At 41.4% G+C, this 24,518-nt stretch overlaps 2 protein-coding genes across 21 annotated transcripts in view; one reads left to right on the top strand and one right to left on the bottom strand.

Moving 5' to 3' along the window:
- The window catches only part of OSBPL8 (oxysterol binding protein like 8), a 166,368-nt gene extending 143,489 nt beyond the window's left edge, over positions 1-22,879 (bottom strand). For 2 of the 3 annotated variants that reach the window (XM_061415563.1, XM_061415561.1), the window contains exon 1: positions 22,796-22,879. The gene's annotated coding sequence lies outside the window, so the exon portion shown is untranslated. Of the gene's footprint in view, positions 1-22,607; positions 22,697-22,795 lie in introns of those variants that run through there. The other variant, XM_061415562.1, reaches the window with a different exon arrangement.
- LOC133247146 (uncharacterized) overlaps positions 21,213-24,518 on the top strand; it is a 77,635-nt gene continuing 74,329 nt past the window's right edge. For 7 of the 18 annotated variants that reach the window (XM_061415577.1, XM_061415578.1, XM_061415585.1 and 4 more), the window contains exons 1-2: positions 21,213-23,501; positions 23,897-24,009. In XM_061415577.1, the coding sequence (XP_061271561.1) occupies positions 22,186-23,262 (1,077 nt within the window). In that variant the 5' untranslated portion in view covers positions 21,213-22,185 and the 3' untranslated portion in view covers positions 23,263-23,501; positions 23,897-24,009. The remainder of the gene's footprint in view (positions 23,502-23,896; positions 24,010-24,518) is intronic. The other 11 variants (XM_061415580.1, XM_061415581.1, XM_061415583.1 and 8 more) reach the window with 3 other exon arrangements.

A 24,518-nucleotide genomic window follows, 5' to 3' on the forward strand; every position in this document is an offset into this window, starting at 1 on the left:
ATATAAATTCAATGGGAAGAATTATTAAGAGTCAGCCTTTTAGATTTAATATGTATTGACTGGTGGAAAAAAACTGCAAAACAGCATTATAATCCCAATTGTGGTTTTTTTTTAACTATACATACATGTACATATACGGGGTAGGGGTGGGGGATTACGGGAAGGAGGGACAAGGGGAAGAATACCTGGAAGAATAATCCCAAACTGATAATAAGCAGATTCTTCGGGACATAAAGTGGGGTCTAGTGGCAACAGAAACTAACTGGATGAGCTTCTATAGCTGTTGAATTTTACAGACAGCATATGTTGATATGTTTTTGGTTTAAAAAACATTAGACAAAAATATGTCACCAAGAAAATGCATCTCCAAATGGCTTAAGTCTGTCTTCAGCCCCCGCCCGCTCCCTCATGTGTATGCACACATGCACGCGCACGAGACTTGAAAGACAGGACTTTGTAACTGGGGTTGACCTTGAAATTATCTTAATTTGGCTTCACATTAAATGTGGTCTTCCTTAAGAATAGTATAACATTAACATGTTAGAATAATTCTAACAAGCCAGGGTCATTAAAGAAATTAAAAGTCTAAATTATAAAAGAATTACACTTAAAGAATTTTCCTTTATACCTGGAACTAACACAACACTAAATCAACTGTACTTCAATTTATTTAGTTTTTTAATTTTAATTTTTCTTTAGATACCTAATAGTAGTAGAAGATGAATTAATACATTTGTAATGAATAAGAATATTTGTAACTTAAAAATTACTTTCATATAAATACACACTAAAATGGTTTTAATCATGTTAAAAAAACCATCTTGGTAGGTTAAACATCCACCCTGCAACTTCCCTCCCGTAAGTTTACTATTACACTATGGCATTCCTTGCAAAATGGTAAAGACTTGAGCTCAGCCCTCTATGTAAATTATGAATTTCAAAATTAATAGGTCCAAACACTGAGATTTCATTAATATCATATAGTTCTCAATAGAACCATATGCCGGTTAGTTGCCCATCAAGCTTATCTACTTTTCCCATATTTTGGAATTTTAAATATCTCGCCAAAGAATAAAGAGTAAGTAAATTATATTTTCTTCACTCCTTCCTCCCTTTCCCTCTGAACCCACTGAGACCTGGTGCCTGCCTCTGTAATCTCACTACAGTTACTCACACGAGGATCCTGCATCGCCAAGTGTAACGCTCCCTTTGCCATGCCCCTCCAAAGGTGCTCCTGGCCGTCTAGTCCCTCCAACCGACCCTCTTCTAATTCTTTCCCTAGCTCTCTTCACTCTGCTACAGGTCTTGTAAACTAAAGAATCTCAGTGTTTCATTCTATTAGAACCTCTTCTCTTGTTTTCAAATACCCTCTTCATGCAGCTACTCCATATTCACATCACCAACTTAGAGCTTTATCCTATACCAAAATCATGTATAGTGACCTGCGGCAGAGGTTCAAAAACTTTAGGAAGCATCAGAATCACCGCAAGGCTTGTTCAAAATCAGATTTCTAAGCTCCACTCCCAAAGCTTCTGATTCAACAGGTTTTAGTAAGAACCCGAGAACCTGCACTTCTGATAAGCTCTCAGGTGACACACCTTGAGACCCATTGGCCTACAGGATTCTCCCTTGGATAAGCCATAGGGACCTTAACTTCAACACAACCTAACGAGTCTCCCAGCATCTACCCTGGTCGCTTCAAACCATCTTACACAGCACCCAGAGTGATTATGCTAAACTTGATCATTTCACGATCCCTTTGTTTAAAGTATTATAATGGACCGTGAGACATAAATCAAAGTCCTTAACAAGACCTCTCAAGTCTTGTATGATCTGGCCCTTGCCTACTGAGCCACATTACTGTCACTCATTATTATTATTATTATTTTTACACACAGTGGACTCTTAGTTCTAGCAAAAGTCAAGTTCCTTGCTGTTCCAGGATATTTAAACAAGATGTTCTGCCAGAAATATTCTTCTTTTCCCTCTCAGCTTAAGTCACCTTCCTTGGGTCTCCTTCCTTGGCTCCCCTCCCCCACTAGGTCAGCAAAATCTTCTATCACCCTCTTATTTCCTCCTCTTAGCACTGTCCACAGTGGTGACTACACAGTGAATTGCACAATTAGTAGTTTACAGTCTGTTTCCCATCCTTCCCACACACACACACAGAGGTCACATGTCTATCTGCTTCTGCTGCTAAGTCGCTTCAGTCGTGTCCGACTCTGTGCGACCCCATAGACGGCAGCCCACCAGGCTCCCCCGTCCCTGGGATTCTCCAGGCAAGAACACTGGAGTGGGTTGCCATTTCCTTCTCCAGTGCATGAAAGTGAAAAGTGAAAGTGAAGTCGCTCGGTCGTGTCCAACTCTTAGAGACCCCATGGACTGTAGCCCACCAGGCTCCTCCATCCATGGGATTTTCCAGGCAAGAGTACTGGAGTGGGGTGCCATTGCCTTCGCCACACATGTCTATCCAGTTCCCACTAAATTTTCCGTCCCTTGCATAATGAAAGTCAAAGTGTTAGTCACTCAGCTATGTCTAACTCTCTGCGACCCCATGGACTGTAGCCCGCCAGGCTCCTCTGTCCATGGGATTCTCCAGGCAAGAATACTGGAATGGACTGCCATTCCTTCATTCCCCACCCAGGGAGCGAACACGGGTCTCCAGCATTGCAAGCAGATTCTTTACCACCTGAGCCACCATGGAATGACTTACACTCAAGTATCTGTTGAATTAAAGGTCTTGTAACATTCAATTATTCTGAACCCTCAAAAGGAAAAGTATTACGAAAAAGGGACTAGAGGCATTTTTTAGTATCCCTTAATAATCACAAATGAGGAAGCTTCATTAAACTCTATCCTTTGGGATTTTAAATTTTAAAAAATAATGCTTGAAAAGATAAAATGAAATCTTCCTGTCACAAGTTCTTCTGCAACAAGATATATAGGTATAGTATTGCTTATATCTGTACCAAGAGAGTACAGCACTGATATCCAAAAGCCATTCAGTAATATATGTTCATAATGTCCCCCAGTATAATTTTTGCAGAAAAGTTATTTTATGTGTAGACCTACATCAAAGAGTATACTCGGGCTTAGCAGCAGAACCGCTTTTAGTTCATACTAGGAAATGGGACAAGGTAGCTGACTGGAATTAAACCTAGATACAGATAACCACAAATTATATAATAAATATGAATATAACTGAGAATTATATTATTATGCAAACAAATGTTATATAGATTCTGATCTCCTTTCAAATGGAAAGACTACCACCTGCCTGCCATGTATAATTCATTCATCAACTCTGAAACACAGGCTACATCAGCACAGCACTGGCCTAAGTCACAAACAGAGAACAAGTATAACCATTTAAAGGTGTAACTTTAACTAATTTAGAAGAATTTACGTCCAAATAAAGGTTATCTCCATTAGAGTAGTCATTTTTAGACTATTTCAACTTGCCATCATACAAAACAACTCTAGAACTCCTCTCTTCTAATCACTTTCTTAGCTACCATACAAATGACACAAGAATAATAGGTGTCATCCTTTTGGTTACTGATTATTTTTAACTGAAAATAGCATTTCTCATTTTGTTCCCTAATTTTGTGTATGAGACTCAGTTCAGAATGACTTCCCACTTTTTCCAAATATCAAATTCATTCTCAACAAATGTCATTTGCCATCAAAGAATATACGTAAAAGAATGAGGTTGAAGTCACTAAAGAAATATCAAAAGGATAGTTTCAAAAGTGTTTTTGAAAAACACTGACGTTACTCAAATCAATTCAAAATAACTCAGAACACATCAATCATCTCTTAGACATATAAGTTTTAATATGCTTATCTAAAAGCTGGTCACACATTTCTACTCCAGGCACAAATCAGACACGCCTGATCCCTGACTTCTGGTTTCCCTGAGTAACACATGATATCATGCAGAAGCACATTCACTATAAAGTACAGATTAAGAAATGCAATAAATTTTAGGAATAAAGTCTAGTGGTCTACTCTAACAACATGGCTTGGAAAGGCAGTACTGTATTCTGAAAAAAACACAGCTATAGAATGAGATAGGCTAAGTTCAACTTTTTGCTTGGCCTCTTGGCAGCTACATGATTCATCATGTTACTTGACTGAACACAGAGTCGGTACAACATCAATAATTCTATCTGTAAAATGGGAATAAAATAATCTATTTCAGAGCTATTGTAATGACTATATTACATGATGCCCCCTAGCATCATCAAGGAATTCTCAAAAGAACCTAAGAGGCTATCTATTCCAACTCTCCATTTTCCTAAGACCCACAGAGTCTAAGTGCTTTGCCAAGGTCACAAAGTTACTTAGCAGGAAAGACAATACTTCTGGCAGGTTTTTATTTTTTCCCAGTGCATCTGTTTACTAAATCAGTTGGTGTTTGTAATGCTGGGTTGCAGAAGGCTGTGACACAGGGTCTCAAAGAGGGTTTCTGATACAATAATAAACCGAGGCCTCTTAAGGACAGTATTTAGAAATATGTCACTGGCCATCTATTAATACTTTAGCCCAATATATTAAATGTCTCCCTTGGATTTTAAGTCTTTATTTTTAAACTGAGATATTTAAAAATACAGCTACAACTACCTCATTCTATGTGAATTTGCTGTTTTCTAAAAGGTTCTTTTCTAAGGAAAATATGAACCTTGTTTTAAATCATGATACTAGAAAAAAGTGAATGTGTTTCTCATTTATTATGGTAACTGGCTATAATAAACCAAAGGACTTGCACCAGTTTCCTACAAGTAAATTCATATCCATATTTAAAGGTGGGGGGTTTTCACTAAGGATCAAAGTTTGAAATGCAAGACTAAAGTTAATCCAGAAGAACCTCAAGGAATTTTATTACTGATTTTATTATTCAGTCCCCAAAACAATCTCTTCATAATTTGATGCAGCTAAGAATGGTTTTCTACCTTGGGCATGAAAGAAAAATGAGTGTCTGAGTGCCTAACTCTGGCCTAGATGTTTCTGGGTTTTAATTCAAGGTATAAATTACCACAACCAAAGTACTCATCATCTTTAATTTATCATGTAAGGTAACCAAGATACATAATTACACTTCCACATGCCAATTCAAAAAGGATCTATGAAAATTAACATAATTTTTAATACTTCAATGAAAAATGACTATCGAAAAAGACAAAGTATGTAAATAACTCATACTGAAAGACTTCCTAAAACTGATCAATATGGTGACTACGAAAAAAATTCTTAGAGAATACCAAAAGGCATAATTTTCTGAATTTAATTAAAATCAATTTGTGTCATAGCCACAAAAATGTATCACTGATTAATTGGAATTTACAAACTTGAAGAGGTTAATTACTACTACCGTAAATTAAGTAGAAGCCACCAAAGAAAACCAAGTAAGATTCTGCTAGTTAAAACACTAATTATGTTAAGCAATCAACCTCTTAAATGAGTGTTTGCACACAGGAATTCTTCCTCAATACTGACAGAGTATTATTTTTAAATTTTTACACCCTAATCAGAAATTCTTGACAAAACAAAGATAATAAACCTACAATTTCCCAAACTGAAAAACAATGCTAAAGATTCTATTTTAAAAATTCAGGAACAGTGAGAAGAAGTACCAAAACTATACACATAATAGAAGCAATAAAGTATACCATAATGAGCCAGACAAGAAGGACAGTGATTATAACAAGTATCTAAAAAGGAAAATGTTTAGAATACCTGAAAAAGGTAAGACCAGGAGACATACAACCATGATCTAATCAAATGTCTGGATTCTAAAACCAAGAGTTGCACAGAATATGGAGAAAGTTCACAAAATAATCAGTGAATAAATATCAACTGCATTAGGAAATATTTACAGCTTTGATATCCCCTAGGGCAGGCAAATAAAGAAACTACACAAGAGCCGATTTCTTTTCTAAGCTACTTTAAATTTCAAATAAGCATGTACTGTGTAGGTTCCACAGGATCTTACATAATCAGGCCAAATCTAGGCGTTTAAGCCTTCCAAATCACAACCCTTCTGACAGGATTTCAATTTCAAAGTAGTCAGCATTTTAAAAATCTGGATTAAATAAACTTCTGATTGCAAGCGCATTAGAACTCTAATCATAAAAGACATCTCAGCAGTCAAAACCATCGCTGGAAAAGAAGGCATGACAAAGCCTCATGAGAGGACTGAGCACACTAACAGAGAGGTGCAGCAGTACCACGGAAGACGGGGAAACAGACGCCTAAACGCGTTTGCTCCCCATACATCATAGTCAATCAATTTCTCTAAAGCTTTGAGAAAGGAGACTGGAAAATAAAAACCAGAATAAAGTATACAGAATTTAAACAACGATGGGAAGTTTTTCTGAGTATAAAATAAAAGGAGACGAAAATTATGGCATTAGTGAATCACCCAGGCAATCTAAGCTCAACATTTAAGGTACCAAAAATGATTAGGAAGAGAAAAAAAGGTAAGAGAGAAAAATATCAGTAACTAAGGAACCAAAGTAGATATCACAATTAAGGCGGAGAAGTAAATGAAAAAGAGTAACACCTCATCTGCCTTGACACAGCTGAGAAACAGAAAGCATATAATGAATAATCACAATGTGACAGGAATCATGGGCTTACAGGTGACACACCATTCTCTAGAAAAAAGATACTATTTTACACACAATTCTAAATGGTCTCATTCAGTTTTCGAGGGACAAAGTGGAAGTGGCAAGAGAATCGTAATGACATGTCCAGGCTGGGGCAGATGACAACAGGAGAGGAAACAGAGAAACGAAGCAGCAAACAAGAATTCAAAAAGCACCCAAATTTCAGGACCAACTGGCAGAAAGACACAAACACCTCTACAAATCAACAGTGAAGAAATACCAATGTACATCAACACAGTATCGTGATCACAGTTTTTATGAATAAACCTGCATTAACAACAACATAAAAAGATAGGAAAGGTCTCCAACAAAAGATGATGGACTAAATATAAATTTTCCCTCCAGTTATTCCAGATATCCCATTGACATAAAAACAGTTCATACAGAAAAAGAATAATAAGAGCAAAGAAATTAACAGCAGAGATGGGGCAAAATAGGGGTCAGGAAATGGGAGTACATGCTACTACGTGTAGGATGGGCTCAAGCATGTACTGTGCAACACAGGGAATAGAGCCAATATTTTGTAATAACTGTAAATTGAGAGTAACCTTTAAATTCTAACAAAATTAAAAATAAGACACACACCGGAAGTGGAGATGAGCGGTACAGAGAGAAAAGTCAACAAGCTTATGAAAGATGAAAATAGATATGAAATTGCTTGATACAACAAGCAGAGAAAGCCACGGCCTCATTCTATCCTATAGAATATCTATTTATATATATTTATATAGAATATATCTGTTCTATATAAAAGGGTGGGAACCAATATATCTGACAGAATCCCAGAGAAGCATTATTGCAAAGTAAATAGTTCAGCAAAGGGTGGGAATAAATAGTGGGACTAAAAATAGGAGAATTATATATTACCTGACTGACTGTTTAAGGGACAGCTCCATTTCCCAACACCCACCTCCAAGCAGCACCTAAACGACTGGCATTTACTCCCTGGCAAAATGACAGTCGGCCTTTCTCTGAAGAAAGTGAATACCCGTCTAGGGGATGCTATTGCTATTGCTATTGCTAAGTCACTTCAGTCGTGTCCAACTCTGTGTGACCCCATAGACGGCAGCCCACCAGGCTTCCCCATCCCTGGGATTCTCCAGGCAAGAACACTGGAGTGGGCTGCCATTTCCTTCTCCAGTGCATGGAAGTGGAAAGTGAAAGGGAAGTCACTCAGTCGTGTCTGACCCTCAGTGACCCCATGGACTGCAGCCTTCCAGGCTCCTCCATCCATGGGATTTTCCAGGCAAGAGTACTGGAGTGGGGTGCTGGCCCAGAGTAATAAATGCTTCTAACCTGTATATTGTCATTCTACTTCTTTAACCTATATGCAGAGTACATAACTTATATGCAGAGAAATGGTGGGCTGGATGAAGCACAAACTGGAATCAAGATTGCTGGGAGAAATATCAATTACCTCAGATATGTGGAAGACACCAACTTTATGGCAGAAAGCAAAGAGGAACTGAAGAGCCTCTTGATGAAGGTCAAAGAGAAGAGTGAAAACTCTGGCTTAAAATACAACATTTAAAATACTAAGATTACGGAATCTGGTCCCATCACTTCATGGCAAACAGATGAAGAAACAATGGAAACAGTGAGAGACTTTATTTTCTTGGGCTCCAAAATCACTGCAGATGATGACTGCAACCATGAAATTAAAAGACACTTGCTCCTTGGAAGAAAAGATATGACAAACCCAGACAGTGTACTGAAAAGCAGACACATCACCCTGCTGACAAAGGTCCATCCAGCCAAAGCTATGGTTTTTCCAGTAGTCATGTATGGATGTGAGAGTTGGACCATAAGGAAGGCTGAGGACCAAAGAATTGATGCTTTGGAACTGTGGTGTTGGAGAAGACTCTTGACCTTGGACTGCAAAGATATCAAACTAGTCAATCCTAAAGGAAATCAATCCTGAGTATTCATTGGAGGGACTGATACTGAGATTGAAGCTCCAATATTTTGGCCATCTGATGCTAAGAGCGAACTCACTAGAAAAGACCCTGATGCTGGGAAAGACTGTCGGCAGAAGGAGAAGGGGACGACAGAGGACGAGATGGCTGGACGGCACCACTGACTCAATGGACATAAGTTTGAGCAAGCGCCGGGAGATGGTGGACAGGGAAGCCTGGGGTGCTGCAGTCCATGGGGTCGCAAAGAGGCAGACACGACTGAACAACTGGACAACAGCCTGGAATTTTGAGGGCCCATGGCCTGGCTCCCCTCCCCCTCAACACAACACTTGCCAACAGATAGGCCCCACTCAATAATGTCCTGTCCACGAAGTGCTGTGCCTAGAATTCCTATTCAAAGGAAAAAACCTAATACTGAAAGCAGTCCAAGGAACGGAGTGGGAGGGGGATATCCAGACCAGGAAGCTGGTCCTTTCTGAAACATTAATGAGAGTCAACTAAGCATCACCAGGCATATAAAGGAAAACTAAGTAAGAAAAAAGAGATTACAAAAACAAACATAAAAGCTGACAGGAGAAGGAAATATTTGAGGAAACACAAAATGCCTTTTAAAAATGTTACTTTGCATATTCTGAGACTAAAGAGAGCACTAAAACATAAAACAAGAAAAGAATGGCAGAAAAAGAGAACAAGAAAATCCATAGATTACCCTCTCCTCAAAAAATCAGCCCAATAAACTAGGGGGAAAAAAGTCACCTGAACATAGAGCTAAGAAAAGCACAAAGTACGAAAGCAAAAATAAGATGAGGATCAGTCCAAGCAAGAAAAATCTGCCTACGGTAGAACAAACATGGAAACAAAGAGAAGAAAAGATCAAAGGCAGAAGAGGATTTCTTAGAGTTGAACAATCTGACTCAAATATGGGGAATTGAATACCTATAACAAATACAACCAAAACAAAACAAAAACATGCACTCCTCGTTGAGTTTCCAGCAAAAAGACGAAATAGAGAATATCCTCAAAGTTTTCAGTCAGAATAAAGAACAAATCACCTTCAAAGGATAGGGAATTAGATGGCATCTGACTTCGAACCAAGTGCTGGAAGACAACCAAGCACTGCTTTCCAAAGTTTCAAAGGCAAGTCATTTGCAACCTACAATACTGTACCAGAGTCAGTCAGTTCAGTAGTTCAGTCGTGTCTGACTCTTTGCGACCCCATGGACTGCAGCATGCCAGGCCTCCCTGCCCATCACCAACTCCCAGAACTTGCTCAAACTCATGTCCATCGAGTCAGTGATGGCATCCAACCATCTCATCCTCTGTTGCCCTCTTCTCCTCCTACCTTCAATCTTTCCCAGCATCAGGGTCTTTTCAAATGAGTCAGTTCTTCACATCAGGTGGCCAAAGTATTGGAGCTTCAGCTTCAGCATCAGTCCTTCCAATGAACATTCAGGACTGACTTCCTTTAGGATTGTACTTGAACTATCAGTTAAATATGGAAACAGAATGAAGACATTTTATATATAGAAATTCAGAAAATTTGCCTCTCAAACACACTTTTTTGGAAGTTAGTTGAGGATGTACTCCAGAAAAAAGATCAAGTAAGTTTAGAAGGTAATGGCACCCCACTCCAGCACTCTTGCCTGGAGGATCCCATGGACGGAGGAGCCTGGTGGGCTACAGTCCATGGGGTCGCAAGGAGTCGGACACGACTGAGCGACTTCCCTTTCAGTTTCCACTTTCATGCATTGGAGAAGGAAATGGCAACCCACTCCTGTATTCTTGCTTGGAGAATCCCAGGGACAGAGAACCCTGTTGGGCTGCCGTCTGTGGGGTCGCACAGAGTCAGACATGACTGACGCGACTTAGCAGCAGCATCAAAACTATATACTGGTTTTTGTTATTTAGAGATGGACATAGGGACATCACAGCTGGGGTTGGGGGGATAAGGGAAATGTGTTTAGCAATAACAACCATAGCTACCAGTCTAGAAAGAAGAGAGAGGAAGAAAGAAAAAGTGGAAAATCCAGACAATGTCTAAGCTGATAAATTAGTGTTAAGTGTAGATTCAATAGAAACTATTTTATAAAAACAACATAGCTTCCTCTGTTGCATATCCATAAACAAACCTCCCCCATGAACTCCACCCATCTCCGAAGGGGAGAAAAATACCTTTAATTAAAGGTAAGCTTGTTTCAATTTAAAATAATTTCTTTCAGGTTAACTCCAGTTTCTGAGGTAGCGGTTCTCCACTGGGGATTTGCCCCCAGGGGACATCTGGCAATATCTAGAGACACTCTGGCGGTACACTGATGGAGGTTCCACTGGCATCTAACAGGCAGACGATATGGATGCTGTTCTACAGTCTGCAATGTACAGGAAACCATCATCACACAGAGAGTTATCCAGCCCAGTATGTCCACGAAGCCAAGCCAGAGAAACCCTGTTTCACAGGAACTCTTCAGACTTCTATAGAAAAACGTTTACAGTTTCTGTGTTCCTTATTCTTATGATGGTATTTGGATGTAGAGGAAAGCTTCTGTGGGCACAGGGAATGTCATGATTGGTCTGAATGTGGACCCATGGACTGCCCTCTGGGTCCTCATCAGCCTTTGAGGTTTGATAGAAGGCGATGGCACCCCACTCCAGTACTCTTGCCTGGAAAACCCCATGGACGGAGGAGCCTGGTGGGCTGTAGTCCATGGGGTCGCTGAGAGTTGGACACGACTGAGCGGCTTCCCTTTCACTTTTCACTTTCATGCATTGGAGAAGGAAATGGCAACCCACTCCAGTGTTCTTGCCTGGAGAATCCCAGGGACGGAGGAGCCATGTGGGCTGCCGTCTATGGGGTCACACAGAGTCGGACACAACTGAAGCGACTTAGCAGCAGCAGCAGGGTCACAATGGCATACACTGATGAGGATGCTGCAACAGCATCCAGTGGGCCTCCTGACTTGGCCCCACCTCAGCTCCTGCTGGTATGGATATTCTTAGGGCCTCAGCTACCTCTCCCAAGCAGCCGCCCTCCCCACAACCTCTAGGATCTAGGTGGTTCTTCCGCTCACACCAGTCCCCACAGGACAGGCGGGCTGGCTCTCACTCTGCTAACTTCTATTCCCTGCACTTGGATTATGTGAGAACTTCCAGATCTCTTTCATACCACTTAAGAAAAACAGGAAACTCACAGGGTGCATCTCCTGGTCTTGCTGTGCCTGAAGACACCACTGTCTTCGCCTGCAGCACTCTCATGTCACAGAGGGTCAGGACAAGGCAATGAGCTAGTTACATGGCTGTGGGGGTTCTGAGTGAAGCAGTCTGGCTCCAGAGCCTGTTCTAGTCTGCCTCTCTAGCTTTCTAAATATTAGGTAGGAAGAAACTCCTTTCATGATCATTAATGAATATTTATAAAGCATTCACACCTTGCAAAACAGCCCAGGGGACTATTACAATCCCCCCACTATGATGCACAGCACTGTTTTTCTCTGCTTCTGGATTGTTGATCTTAACTTATTATAGTCAAAACAATAGGCAAAATTATACAGTAAGCAAAACTCGTTCTCAGAAGTGCCTCACCCTACTCTCCACTTTACAGTGTACCTGTGTCTTCACGTCCAAGGAATCCCAACTCCTTATTCTTTTTTTAAAAAATAAATATTTATTTGGCTGCTCCAGGTCTCAGTTGCGACATGTAGGATCTTGAGCTGCACATGAGAACTCCCAGCTGGGGTATGTGGGATCCAGTTCCCCGATCAGGGATTGAACCCGGGCCCCCTGCACTGGAAGCGAGGAGTCCCAGGCACTAGACCACCAGGGAAGTCACCTCATTACTCATACAAAATAACAACATATTTTGTACTATGAATGAATAACATACGAAAGTGTTACTTCAACGGGACTATGTCTCCCCAAACCTATTCAGTTCATTTCAGTCGCTCAGTCGTGTCTGACTGTTTGCGAACCCATGAATCGCAGCACGCCAGGCCTCCCTGTCCATCACCAACTCCCGGAGTTCACTGAGACTCACGTCCATTGAGTCAGTGATGCCATCCAGCCATCTCATCCTCTGTCGTCCCCTTCTCCTCCTGCCCCCAATCCCTCCCAGCATTAGAGTCTTTTCCAATGAGTCAACTCTTCGCATGAGGTGGCCAAAGTACTGGAGTTTCAGCTTTAGCATCATTCCTTCCAAAGAAATCCGAGGATTAGGTCGGTGCAAAAGTAACTGCAGTTTTGCATTGTTGAACTCTGCTGTTTGACATTGGAATATGTTCTCAAGTAAATGTGGCTATATTATACATTGTTTTAATGCAAATTTCTCACTTTATGTTTTCTGGCTGATGACTTATGACTTGCTGTTTATGTTTAATTTAGACTATAGAAATCATGTTAGACAAAAAGCAAATTCAATCAATTTTTTATTTGAGGTCAAAATGGGTCATAAAGCAGCAGACACAACTCGCAACATCAACAACGTATTTGGCCCAGGAACTGCTAACATACAGTGCAGTGGTTGTTCAAGAAGTTTTGCAAAAGAGAAGAGAGGCTTGAAGATGAGCATAGTAGCTAATCATCAGAAGTTGACAACAACCAGTTGAGAGTCATCATCAAAACTGACCCTCCCACAACTACACTGCTACTGCTGCTAAGTCACTTCAGTTCAGTTCAGTTCAGTCGCTCAATCGTGTCCAACTGTTTGCAAACCCATGAATCGCAGCACGCCAGGCCTCCCTGTCCATCACCAACTCCTGGAGCTCACTGAGACTCACTTCCAATGAGTCAGTGATGCCAACCAGCCATCTCATCCTCTGTCATCCCCTTCTCCTCTTGCCCCCAATCCCTCCCAGCATCAGAGTCTTTTCCAATGAGTCAACTCTTCGCATGAGGTGGCCAAAGTACTGGAGTTTCAGCTTTAGCATCATTCCTTCCAAAGAAATCCCAGGGCTGATCTCCTTCAGAATGGACTGCTTGGATCTCCTTGCAGTCCAAGGGACTCTCAAGAGTCTTCTCCAACACCACAGTTTTCAAAAGCATCAATTCTTTGGTGCTCAGCTTTCTTCACAGTCCAACTCTCACATCCATACATGACCACTGGAAAAACCAGAGGCTTGACTAGACGGACCTTTGTTGGCAAAGTAATGTCTCTGCTTTTGAATATGCTATCTAGGTTGGTCATAACTTTTCTTCCAAGGAGTAAGCGTCTTTTAATTTCATGGCTGCAGTCACCATCTGCAGTGATTTTGGAGCCCCCCAAAATAAAGTCTGACACTGTTTCCACTGTGTCCCCATCTATTTCCCATGAAGTGATGGAACCAGATGCCATGATCTTCATTTTCTGAATGTTGACCTTTAAGCCAACTTTTTCACTCTCCTCTTTTACTTTCATCAAGAGGCTTTTTAGTTCCTCTTCACTTTCTGCCATAAGGATGGTGTCATCTGCATATCTGAGGTTATTGATATTTCTCCCGGCAATCTTAATTCCAGCTTGTGCTTCTTCCAGCCCAGTGTTTCTCATGATGTACTCTGCATAGAAGTTAAGTAAGCAGGGTGACAATATACAGCCTTGATGTACTCCTTTTCCTATTTGGAACCAGTCTGTTGTTCCATGTCCAGTTCTAACTGTTGCTTCCTGATCTGCATACAGATTTCTCAAGAGGCAGGTCAGGTGGTCTGGTATTCCCATCTCTTTCAGAATGTTCCACAGTTTATTGTGATCCACACAGTCGAAGGCTTTGGCATAGTCAAGAAAGCAGAAATAGATGTTTTTCTGGAACTCTCTTGCTTTTTTGATGATCCAGCGGATGTTGGCAATTTGGTCTCTGGTTCCTCTAAGTCGCTTCAGTCATGTCCAACTCTGTGCGACCCCACAGATGGCAGCCCACCAGGCTCCCCCCTCCCTGAGATTCTCCAGGCAAGAACACTGGAGTGGGCTGCTACTTCCTTCTCCATAACAACTACACTAGAAATCGCCAAAGAACTCAACATCGACCATTCTACGGTCATTTGGCATTTGAAGCAAACTGGAAAGGTGAGAGAGCTTGAAAAGTGGGTACCTCGTGAGCTGACCAAAAATCAAAAAAAATCACTTCTAAGTGTCGTCTTCTCTTATTCTATGCAACAACAACACACCATTTCTCGACTGGATTGTGACATGTGAAGAAAAGTGGATTGCATAAAACCGGCAATGACCAGCTGAGTGGTTGGACTGAGAAGCTCCAAAGCACTTCCCAAAGTCAAACTTGCACCAAAAAAAAGGTCATGGTTCACTGCTGGCTGGTCTGCTGCCCATCTGATATGGCTTTCTGAATCCCAGTGACACCACTACATCTGAGAAGCATGCTCAGCAAATCAATGAGATGAATCGAAAACCGCAATGCCTGAAGCCTGTATTGGTCAACAGAATGGGCCCAATTCTTCTCTAAGACAAATCCCGATTGCACGTTGCACAATCAACGCTTCAAAAGTTGAATGAATTGGGCTACCAAGTTTTGCCTCTTCTACCATATTCACCTGACTTCTCGCCAAATGACAATTCTTTGCAGGCAAAATGCTCCCACAACCAGGAGGAGGCAGAAAAAGCTTTCAAAGTGTTTGCTGAATCCCAAAGTATGGATTTTTATGCTACAGGAATAAGCAAACGTATTTCTCATTGGCAAAAATGTGTTGATTGTAATCATTCCTATTTTGATTAAAAAAGATGTTTGAGCCTAATAATAATTTAAAATTCATGGTCAGAAATCAGTGACTTTTGTATCAATCAAATACCATACCCTCATCCCATCAAAATGCACATACACATATTTCATAATTTTCACTGGAGTATGAGCCTTCTTTTAAGAAGCTAAGTAATCTGACAAACTCAGTTCAGTTTAGTCAGTTCAGTCACTCAGTCATGTCCAACTCTTTGCGACCCCATGGACTGCAGCATGCCAGGCCTCCCTGTCCATCACCAACTCCTGGAGCCAGTTCCAATTCATGTCCATCGAGTCAGTGATGCCATCCAACCATCTCATCCTTTCTCATCCCGCCTTCAATCTTTCCCCGCATCAGGGTCTTTCCCAATAAAGTCAGTTCTTCGCGTCAGGTGGCCAAAGCATTGGGAGCTTCAGCTTCAGCATCAGTCCTTCCAATGAATATTCAGGATTTCCTTTAGGACTGACTGGTTTGATCTCCTTGCAGTCCAAGGGACTCTCACGAGTCTTCTCACAACAACACAGTTCAAAAGCATCAATTCTTCAGCACTCAGCTTTCTTTATGGTCCAACTCTCACATCCATACATGACTACTGGAAAAATCATAGCTTTGACAAGATAACCTTTGTCAGCAAAGTAATGTCTTTGCTTTGTAATATGCTGTCTAGGTTGATTATAGCTTTTCTTCCAAGGAGCAAGCATCTTTTAATTTCATGGGTGCAGTCACCATCTGCAGTGATTTTGGAGCCCCCCAAAATAAAGTCTGTCTTTATTTCCACTGTTTCCCATCTAATTGCCATGAAGTGATGGGACCAGATGCCATGATCTGAGTTTTCTGAACGTTGAGTTTTAAGCCAGCTTTTCACTCTCCTCTTTCACTTTCAATAGGAGGTTCTTCAGTTCCTCTTCACTTTCTGCCATAAGGGTGGTGGTGTCATCTGCATATCTGAGGTTATTGATATTTCTCCTGAGAATCATGATCCCAGCTTGTGCTTCCTCCAGCCGAGCATTTCTCATGATGTACTCTGCATATTAGTTAAATAAGCAGGGTGACAATATATAACCTTGACGTACTCCTTTCCCAATTTGGAACCAGTCTGTTATTCCATATCCGGTTCTAACTGTTGCTTCTTGTCCTGCATACAGATTTCTCAGAAGGCAGGTCAGGTGGTCTGGTATTTCTGTATCTTTAAGAATTTTCCACAGTTTTATGTGATCCACACAGTGAAAGGCTTTGGCATAGTCAATAAAGCATATGTTTTTCTGGAACTCTCTTTGCTTTTTCGATGATCTAACAAATGTTGGCAATTTGATTTCCGGTTCTCTGCCTTTTCTAAATCCAGCTTCAACATCTGCAAGTTCTCAGTTCACATAATATTGAAGGCTGATTTGGAGAATTTTGAGCATTATTTTGCTAGCGTGTGAGATGAGTGTAATTGAGTAGTAGTTTAAGCATTCTTTGGCATTGCCTTTCTTTGGGGTTGGAATGAAAACTGACCTTTTCCAGTCCTGTGGCCACTGCTGAGTTTTCCAAATTGGCTGGCATATTGAGTGCAGCACTTTCACAGCATCATTGTTTAGGATTTGAAACATCTCAGCTGGAATTCTAGCACCTCCACTAGCTTTGTTTGTAGTGATGCTTCCTAAGGCCCACTTGACTTCGGACTCCAGGATGTGTGGCTCTGGTGAGTGATCACACCATCGTGGTCATCTGGGCCATGAAGATCTATTTTGCATAGTTCTTCTGTGTATTCTTGCCACCTTTTCTTAGTATCTTCTGCTTCTGTTAGGTCCATATTGTTTCTGTCGTTTATTGTGCCCATCTTTGCATGAAATGTTCCTTTGGTATCTCTAAGTTTCTTGGAGATCTCTAGTCTTTCCCACTCTATTGTTTCTCCTGCGAACAGTGGCATCTGGCAGCCAAAAAAGTTATTTTAACAATGGACATTTCAAAAGGATGGATTTTAATTATGTAGATTTGTATGATTAAATGTCACTCATAAAAACTTTAAATATCACTCATAATAACCCACTCATACCAATTCTGTGCATTCGTTTTACTCTTTAAAAAAAGTATTAATTTTAAAAATTGTAACAAATCACCTTAAAATACAATTCCAGTTTAGTCTGAAATTTCCGAGTGAGAAAATGGCAACTGAATGAACAATAATGAATTATTTGCTTTACTCCACATAAAATAAAGGATGTCATTCAAATACACATGAAATGAAGCAAATCGAGGTAATCTTATTACAAACTGTATTTTCATCAAATCACGAAGTCAAAATAGACTGAGAAAGATCATAAAGGTCAAGACCCGACACAAGGGGCAACTGCCAGAAAACGACACAAGGCAGTGTAATGTGATGGCTACAGGTCAGGTTCTGATGTGAAAAGGCGGGTTAAACCCTGAACTCAAAGCCTTTTGGCAAGTTCCACCACCTGCTACTTACCCTCCCTGTGACTCAGGGTTAGTTCAAATCCGGGCTCTCCAGCCTACCATTTAATCTCTCAGTGCTTGAGGTTTAAAAAGGGACAAGAAAATAGCCTGATTCAGGGGGAGGGGATGACAGTCAAGTGCATATGCAAGTACTGGATACACAGTTAGTACTCAACACATATCAGTTACCATTATTATTATGACTAACCACTCCTACTAAGACACCTTTAGGAGCTTTCGATCTCCCTCTGAATCTATCATGTTTTTAACAATCCTGAATTAAAAAGTTTCCTTTTTATTTGAAAAGTCTTCAAGTTCAAAAACTGTTTCCTCTTTTTTTTTCCCCCAGTCCTTTGTGAATATGGAAGATGGTAGGTACCTGGCTTATTGTTTGAAGATTCAAGACTGTTTTTGGTCTTTTCATAATACAATCCCCTTTCAAATATTATACAAAGGACAGCCTGCTTTATTAATTTAAACACTGTAAAGAGTTCACAAAGTATAATGAAATTTTGAGATTCATGAAAGAATACACAGCTACTAGAGCAAAAAGCTTAGATAAGGAATGATGCAGAAGTCTATAAGACTGCTCACAAAATATTGAATTCTAAACTAAAACACAGCAGATAGAGACTCCTCATGGTTTACAGTCACTCAGATCACTAAAAACATACAGATGATATTTTCAGTAATTTTTTTTTCTGTGATAGCAGGAAAATGTACTTTTTCTTCTTTTTCACAACAGTGAATAGACAGATTGCATGACAGGCAAGCACAATTTCTTCAAAAACAAATTCTGTAAAGAAAGCCTAAAGGCTCAGATTTTTCAGTAACACATATCCCTTAAAGCTTTACAAATTTAAGGTATCTAACATTCCCTGTGGTTTGTAACATTAAGAAGTAATACAGTTAAGCCTCATTTCTATCAGAAAACATTATGCTTGACTGAAAGAAAATTAAGTATCTAGAATTTAGATACTGGTAAATTTAAAGGTAACACAATGGGTCAATGCAAAGATAAGTAGATATCAGAGTCTGTGATAAATACATCAAAATATTTTTTAAAGCTCTAATGACAAATAAATGTTTTAAGTAATTTAACATTTGATTTCTCCTATCTGTTAGTACTGAAATAGGCACTTCCGGGGGGTGGGGGGGCGTTCAGGGAGAATGGATACATGTATATGCATAGCTGAGTCCCTTTGCTGTTCACCTGAAAATACCACAACATTGTTCGTCAGTTAAATCCCAATACAAAAGTTTCAAGTCTGGAGGGGGGAAATGAAATAGGCACTTTGACATACATTTTGTAATCTCATTTCCCCAACAACCATGTGAATAAGGATTATTCTCCTCTTTTTACAAATGAGAAAGCTAAGGCCCAGTGGTTTACCTAGCTTTCTTATATAAAGTGAAAGTCACTCAGTAGTGTCTGATTCTTTGCAACCCCATGGACTATACAGTCCACGGAATTCTCCAAACCAGAATACTGGAGTGGGTAGCCTTTCCCTTCTCCAGAGGATCTTCCGGACCCAGGAATTGAACCCTGGTCTCCTGCACTGCAGGCAGTTTCTTTATCAACTGAGCTATCAAGGAAGCCCCTAATTTCTTGTATAAAATGCAGTCAGAAATCCCATCAAGTTTTCCAACCTCCAGATCAATGCTCCTGCTTTCACTCTACCATTGTCACTTCCAAAACTCAAATACTCTAAATTTCAGCTCTTATAAAGTGTGTCAACACTTTTATCAAGGAGAGGTAACAGAAGGGAAGAAGAAAAATTCATGTTACCAAAAAAGACTCACTGTGTTTAATCTGGCATGACTATCCAGTCCAATTTAATGCTTTGGTTCAAGCTGTCTGCCCCTTAGAAAACATCTGCTTATCATCAGATACACCGCTTTCAGTCAAGACTTAAATGAAAAATCACCTCTTCCAAGAAAGTTCCCCAGATGAAATGAGTTGCCTCCCTTCTTCACACCTACATCACTTTTGTCACCTCCTTCCTTGCACCTAATCTGGATTACATTATCACATACTCCTCTTTGCTTTCCAGTCATATATCTGGAACCACATTTTTTCATTCAATAACTCTTAAGCATTTGGAACTTCAATAGTTCTTGCTATCATGGAGAATTTACATTGTTTCCACCTTTAACAACAAAAATTAACAAAGGGTAGAAGAGTATGATGTTTCAGGACAAGAACTCTTTCCTACAAGGTATCTGAAGAAAGCTCTCTCCTTGCAAACTTGGTAACATTCTTCAGGGAGGAAAAATCCTTCTATCAAGTGTTCCAGATGAGACCTTCAATTTCATGCCTTTAAGAGGATATATGAGGGGGTGAGGACCAAGCTGGAAGGAAGGATAGATCTCAAGTCTTTCAGAGGTTTCCAAAAGAAAATATTGACATGAAATCTTCACACATTAGTCCAGATAGCTCTTTCTGTGTTCCAAGCACAAGGAAACTCTACTTCAACTTCCCTGCACACAGCCACCTTCACTGATGAAGTACTCAGAGACTTAATTCAAGCTGCACTTTTGTATTATCTGTAGGTCATATTCATAAGATAGGACCTTTTTAATTCCTCGATGCTCCAAGATCATTGCAATAAAAGTTTTCAGCTTTGGATATTATGATGTAAATATTAAAATACAATACTTCAAGTATTATTAGGATAAAGATTTTCCAAAATAATATTAGATAACTCTAAGTATCATTTCTTTATTTTGTCATTTCATGCTTCAATTCAAATGATCTGCTCTTGAAGGATTATTTATAAACCAAGTTTAAGTGTACTAAGGACACTCATTAGAGAAATTGTGCAATTAATTCCTTAAAAAGAGAGATGTTTTTATAATGCAAGTTTTGTAAATTCATAACTTTACCACTTTTTTCTTAAAACTAAAGCATAATTCCATTACAGAGTTGTATTACTTGTTTCTTAACTATCTTTTATGTCTTTTTCAACTCAAAAGAAACCTAAAAACTAGATATTACCAAATTTATAGGTACCATAAATGCTTTGTAAGAAACATTTGATTGCCTCTAAAAGGTCATAATATTCTAACTGGGAAAAAAAAAATCTGTGAAAAACCTTTTCACAGATCACAATTACAACAAATACTATGATTCAATAAAAGAGAAATAAACCATGACCGTGTTTAATTAAACCAGCCCTTCTAAGCACCTGTGTACAATGTATTGTGGCTCAAACGGTTCACATGGAATTTGAACACAACTTAAGCTCCATAAAGACCTAAAAAGTAGTTCTTATGTTTTATCTATTCCCTTTTCCATTACTTTGAACAGGCATGTTGCAGTCATTCCGCACACAGTTACTAATGAAAAAAACAAAAACAAACAACAAAAAAACGGGTAACATTTTAAATTAGCTGTAATAGAGGACACTCCTCCTTCTCCAACCTGTTTCATAAAGCCAGCATGATCTTAAAATTTTCACTGCAAAACAGGTTCGAGCAAGCACAGAAATTCACCCTAGTCTTTCCGCTTGATCAAGTTTAGATAACATTGGATGAGATAGAAGACGGAAACTAACAAAGAATTCACAATCCTTGGAATCTTAAGGGAGGCCAAAAAACAAAACAAAACAAAACTTTTAAATAATTATTTTTGAAAAGACCTATGCTGCTGCTGCTGCTGCTGCTGCTAAGTCGCTTCAGTCGTGTCCGACTCTGTGCGACCCCATAGACGGCAGCCCATCAGGCTCTCCCGTGCCTGGGATTCTCCAGGCAAGAACACTGGAGTGGGTTGCCATTTCCTTCTCCAATGCATGAAAGTGAAAAGTGAAAGTGAAGTCGCTCAGTCGTGTCCGACTCTTCTCGACCCCATGGACTGCAGCCTACGAGGCTCCTCCGTCCATGGGATTTTCCAGGCAAGAGTACTGGAGTGGGGTGCAGTGGCTCTAATTTGAAGCTAAGTTTCAGAGAAAGTTAATTAAAAACGAATAACCCTACCATACACAGTGCAATGTAATACTACTTAGAAGTCATTTACATCTTCCAGCATCAGAAAGACAAAAACCTCATTAAATTGTTTAAAATAAATATGCATATAACATCAATCGGGTAGATTTCTCCATCTATTTAAGTAGGTGGCTCATACGGTAAAGCGTCTGTCTACAATGCGGGAGACCCGGGTTCGATCCCTGGGTCGGGAAGATCCCCTGGAGAAGGAAATGGCAATCCACTCCAAACCTACTGCCTGGAAAATCCTATGGACAGAGGAGCCTGGTAGGCTACAGTCCATGGGGTCGCAAAGAGTCGGACACGACTGAGCGACTTCACTTTCCTTTCCAAGTTACCTATTATTTCAGGAAATATTTAGACAAAATTAAGTTAGGTACGTTCCCCAATCGCAGATGTCTCTCATAAAGAGTGTCGAATGACTTTTGTGAATGGAAAATCTGCATATACTGTTGCTTCGGCTGGGCCGGTCTTGAGTGGATGGCTCAATGAACCAAAGGCAGGCTCTTTGTGAAGCTTCTTGGAACCCGATTCCACTCTCCAGAAAGGGATCAGACACAAACACTAAATTTAAAAGTACAGCAAAGGCTTTGCCTTCCTCCTACGCTACAAGAAGGCCACAGGAACTGAGGTTTAGAGGAACAACACCGTGGCGCTCGGCTCTCCCAGGGCGGGCGCGGTCTGCGGTGCGCGCCACAGCCCTCCTCCGGGGCTGTCACAGGAAAACGGGAGCCTCGCCTAAACTGCATCAAGAGACAAAGCGCCACTCTCCCCGGCGCCAGGGCTTCCGGCGAGACCCCGCCGTCCGCCCAAGCAAACTTCGGGCGGGGGCCGACTCTCGGGGCCGTCCAAAAGACGGTACCGGCCCCCTACCCCTGCTGCGGCTTTGTGAGGTTGCAGACGCACTCACCGTGGGCCTCAAAGCACTCCATCCTCTCCAGCCTTTGGAATGTCCCACTCCAAGAGGGGACACAGGGACCAAAGGAAGCCTCCCCGGCGCAGGGTGCCCGCAGTCCCCGCCGGCCCGAGCGCAGAACGTGCGAGGCAGGGGTGCCGCCGCCCGGAGGGTGCGGACACAGAGACCCACGCTACACTCACCGGTGCGGAGCCCCCAGAGAGGCGGGGCGCGGGCGGTCGGTTCCTGTGGGGCCCCGCACGCGTCCAGTCGGACCCCAACTTGTCTCGGCCGCAGTCGCCGGCGGCAGCTGGGGCACGAGCCCAGCCCAAGGGCGCTGCCTCGCGGCCGAGAAGGCAGTACCCACTCGGCCCGCGAAGAAGGCGGGAACGCCGGCCCTACGGTCTGCCGGCAGGGGCGGGCCCCCACCTCCCTCTGTCTGCGGGCTACCCGCAGCGGCTACCGCGCCGGCGACAGCTATCGCTGCAGCCGCTGGGGCTGCCGCTACCACCGCCTCCCGCCCGGGAACACGTCGCAGCCTGATGCTGTCATCGGCCGCGCCGCCGCCGCTCTGGGCCTCTGGAGCCGCCAAGCTCCTTCACATTCGAGGACCCGCCCCGGCCCCGCCCCCTGTTGGCGGGCTCGGTCACGCCCCCTTCCCGTCACGTGACGACGTGCGGAGGCGGTGACGAAGCGTCTCCAGCTGAGCGGGCGTCGGCCGCGCGGGAGTAACTGTCAACAGCTGGTTCGGGTGGAGTCTTATCGCGGCCGAAAACGCCTCTGGACATCCTGGGGCGGGCTCGGGAGGCGAACCCACTTGCCCACCCCGCGCCTGTTGAGGCGAGGCCTTTGGGACCGGTCTTGCAGGGCCCTGCCTAAACTAAGGAGACTGTCCCGTAGAGCTCCCGGGTAGGACTCAGGGTCCCCCCAACTCCCCAGCCTGGGGCTTGCCTTAAGTTTTAGCCAAGCAAAGACAGACAGAAAGCATCGTGGTATCTGCCTTGGAAGGCAGTAACTACTTCCTATTTCTAGTAGCACGTCAGTTGTGGCATTTAATGTACTGTTTTCTTCATTAGAGATTTTTATTTTTGAGGAGAGGATGGTGCATTTCTTTCATGCTGAGATGAAAATAGTTTAGCAAAATTATTTTGGTTTCTAGTCCTGTTCGGGATCCTTCGTGCCAGTTTAACAGTCATTTAGTTTTACAGTGTGTGAGGTTGGTGACTATTTTAAACAGATACACAGGAATTTGACGATTCGTTCCATTTTTAAAATAAACCCTAATTCTTGATTTTTTTTTTCAGGTGCATTAACTTTTGGACATAACATTTTGCCTTCTCTTTTAACCAGAATCCAAGGAACTCGCACCTCAACCCCGTAATGAGAGGAAGAGTAAAGTGTCAGTGACCAAAAGACGGTAACAATACAAAAATAAGGGCGGTAGAAAAGCAGAAAGATCATAATCAAATTCTGTTAACAATGAAGGCACATGAAAAAGCTTTCACTAATAAGTAAACTCAGTTTGTAACTCATTTTTCCTTCTAACCCAGAACTAAGTTCTTTTCTTACGTGATTCTCATTACGTTTTCTTAAGAGGTCAAAAAACATTCTGATCAGCTGAATACTTTGAAATGAATAAGCAGAAGAGTTTGGCCTATATAATCCTTATTACTAAAATATTTCATAGAAACTCTAAAAACATCATGGAACTTAAGACTCACCATTATTTCATGTTACCCAAGAAAGAAAAGAAACTTTGCCAATTAAACTGTGCCATGCCACTGATTTTTTAAAGATGCATCTTAAACTCGGAGATGTTAAAATGTGAAAAAGAATGAGTCTTAGAATCTATGAGATATTATAATGAAGTGGTGTTCCAATGAGGAAAAGGTTCTATAGGTTCTGTTCTGAAGTCTGAGAGATTGT

The sequence above is a fragment of the Bos javanicus genome, chromosome 5, assembly GCF_032452875.1.
Source record: "Bos javanicus breed banteng chromosome 5, ARS-OSU_banteng_1.0, whole genome shotgun sequence".
Classification (NCBI taxonomy): Eukaryota; Metazoa; Chordata; class Mammalia; order Artiodactyla; family Bovidae; genus Bos; species Bos javanicus.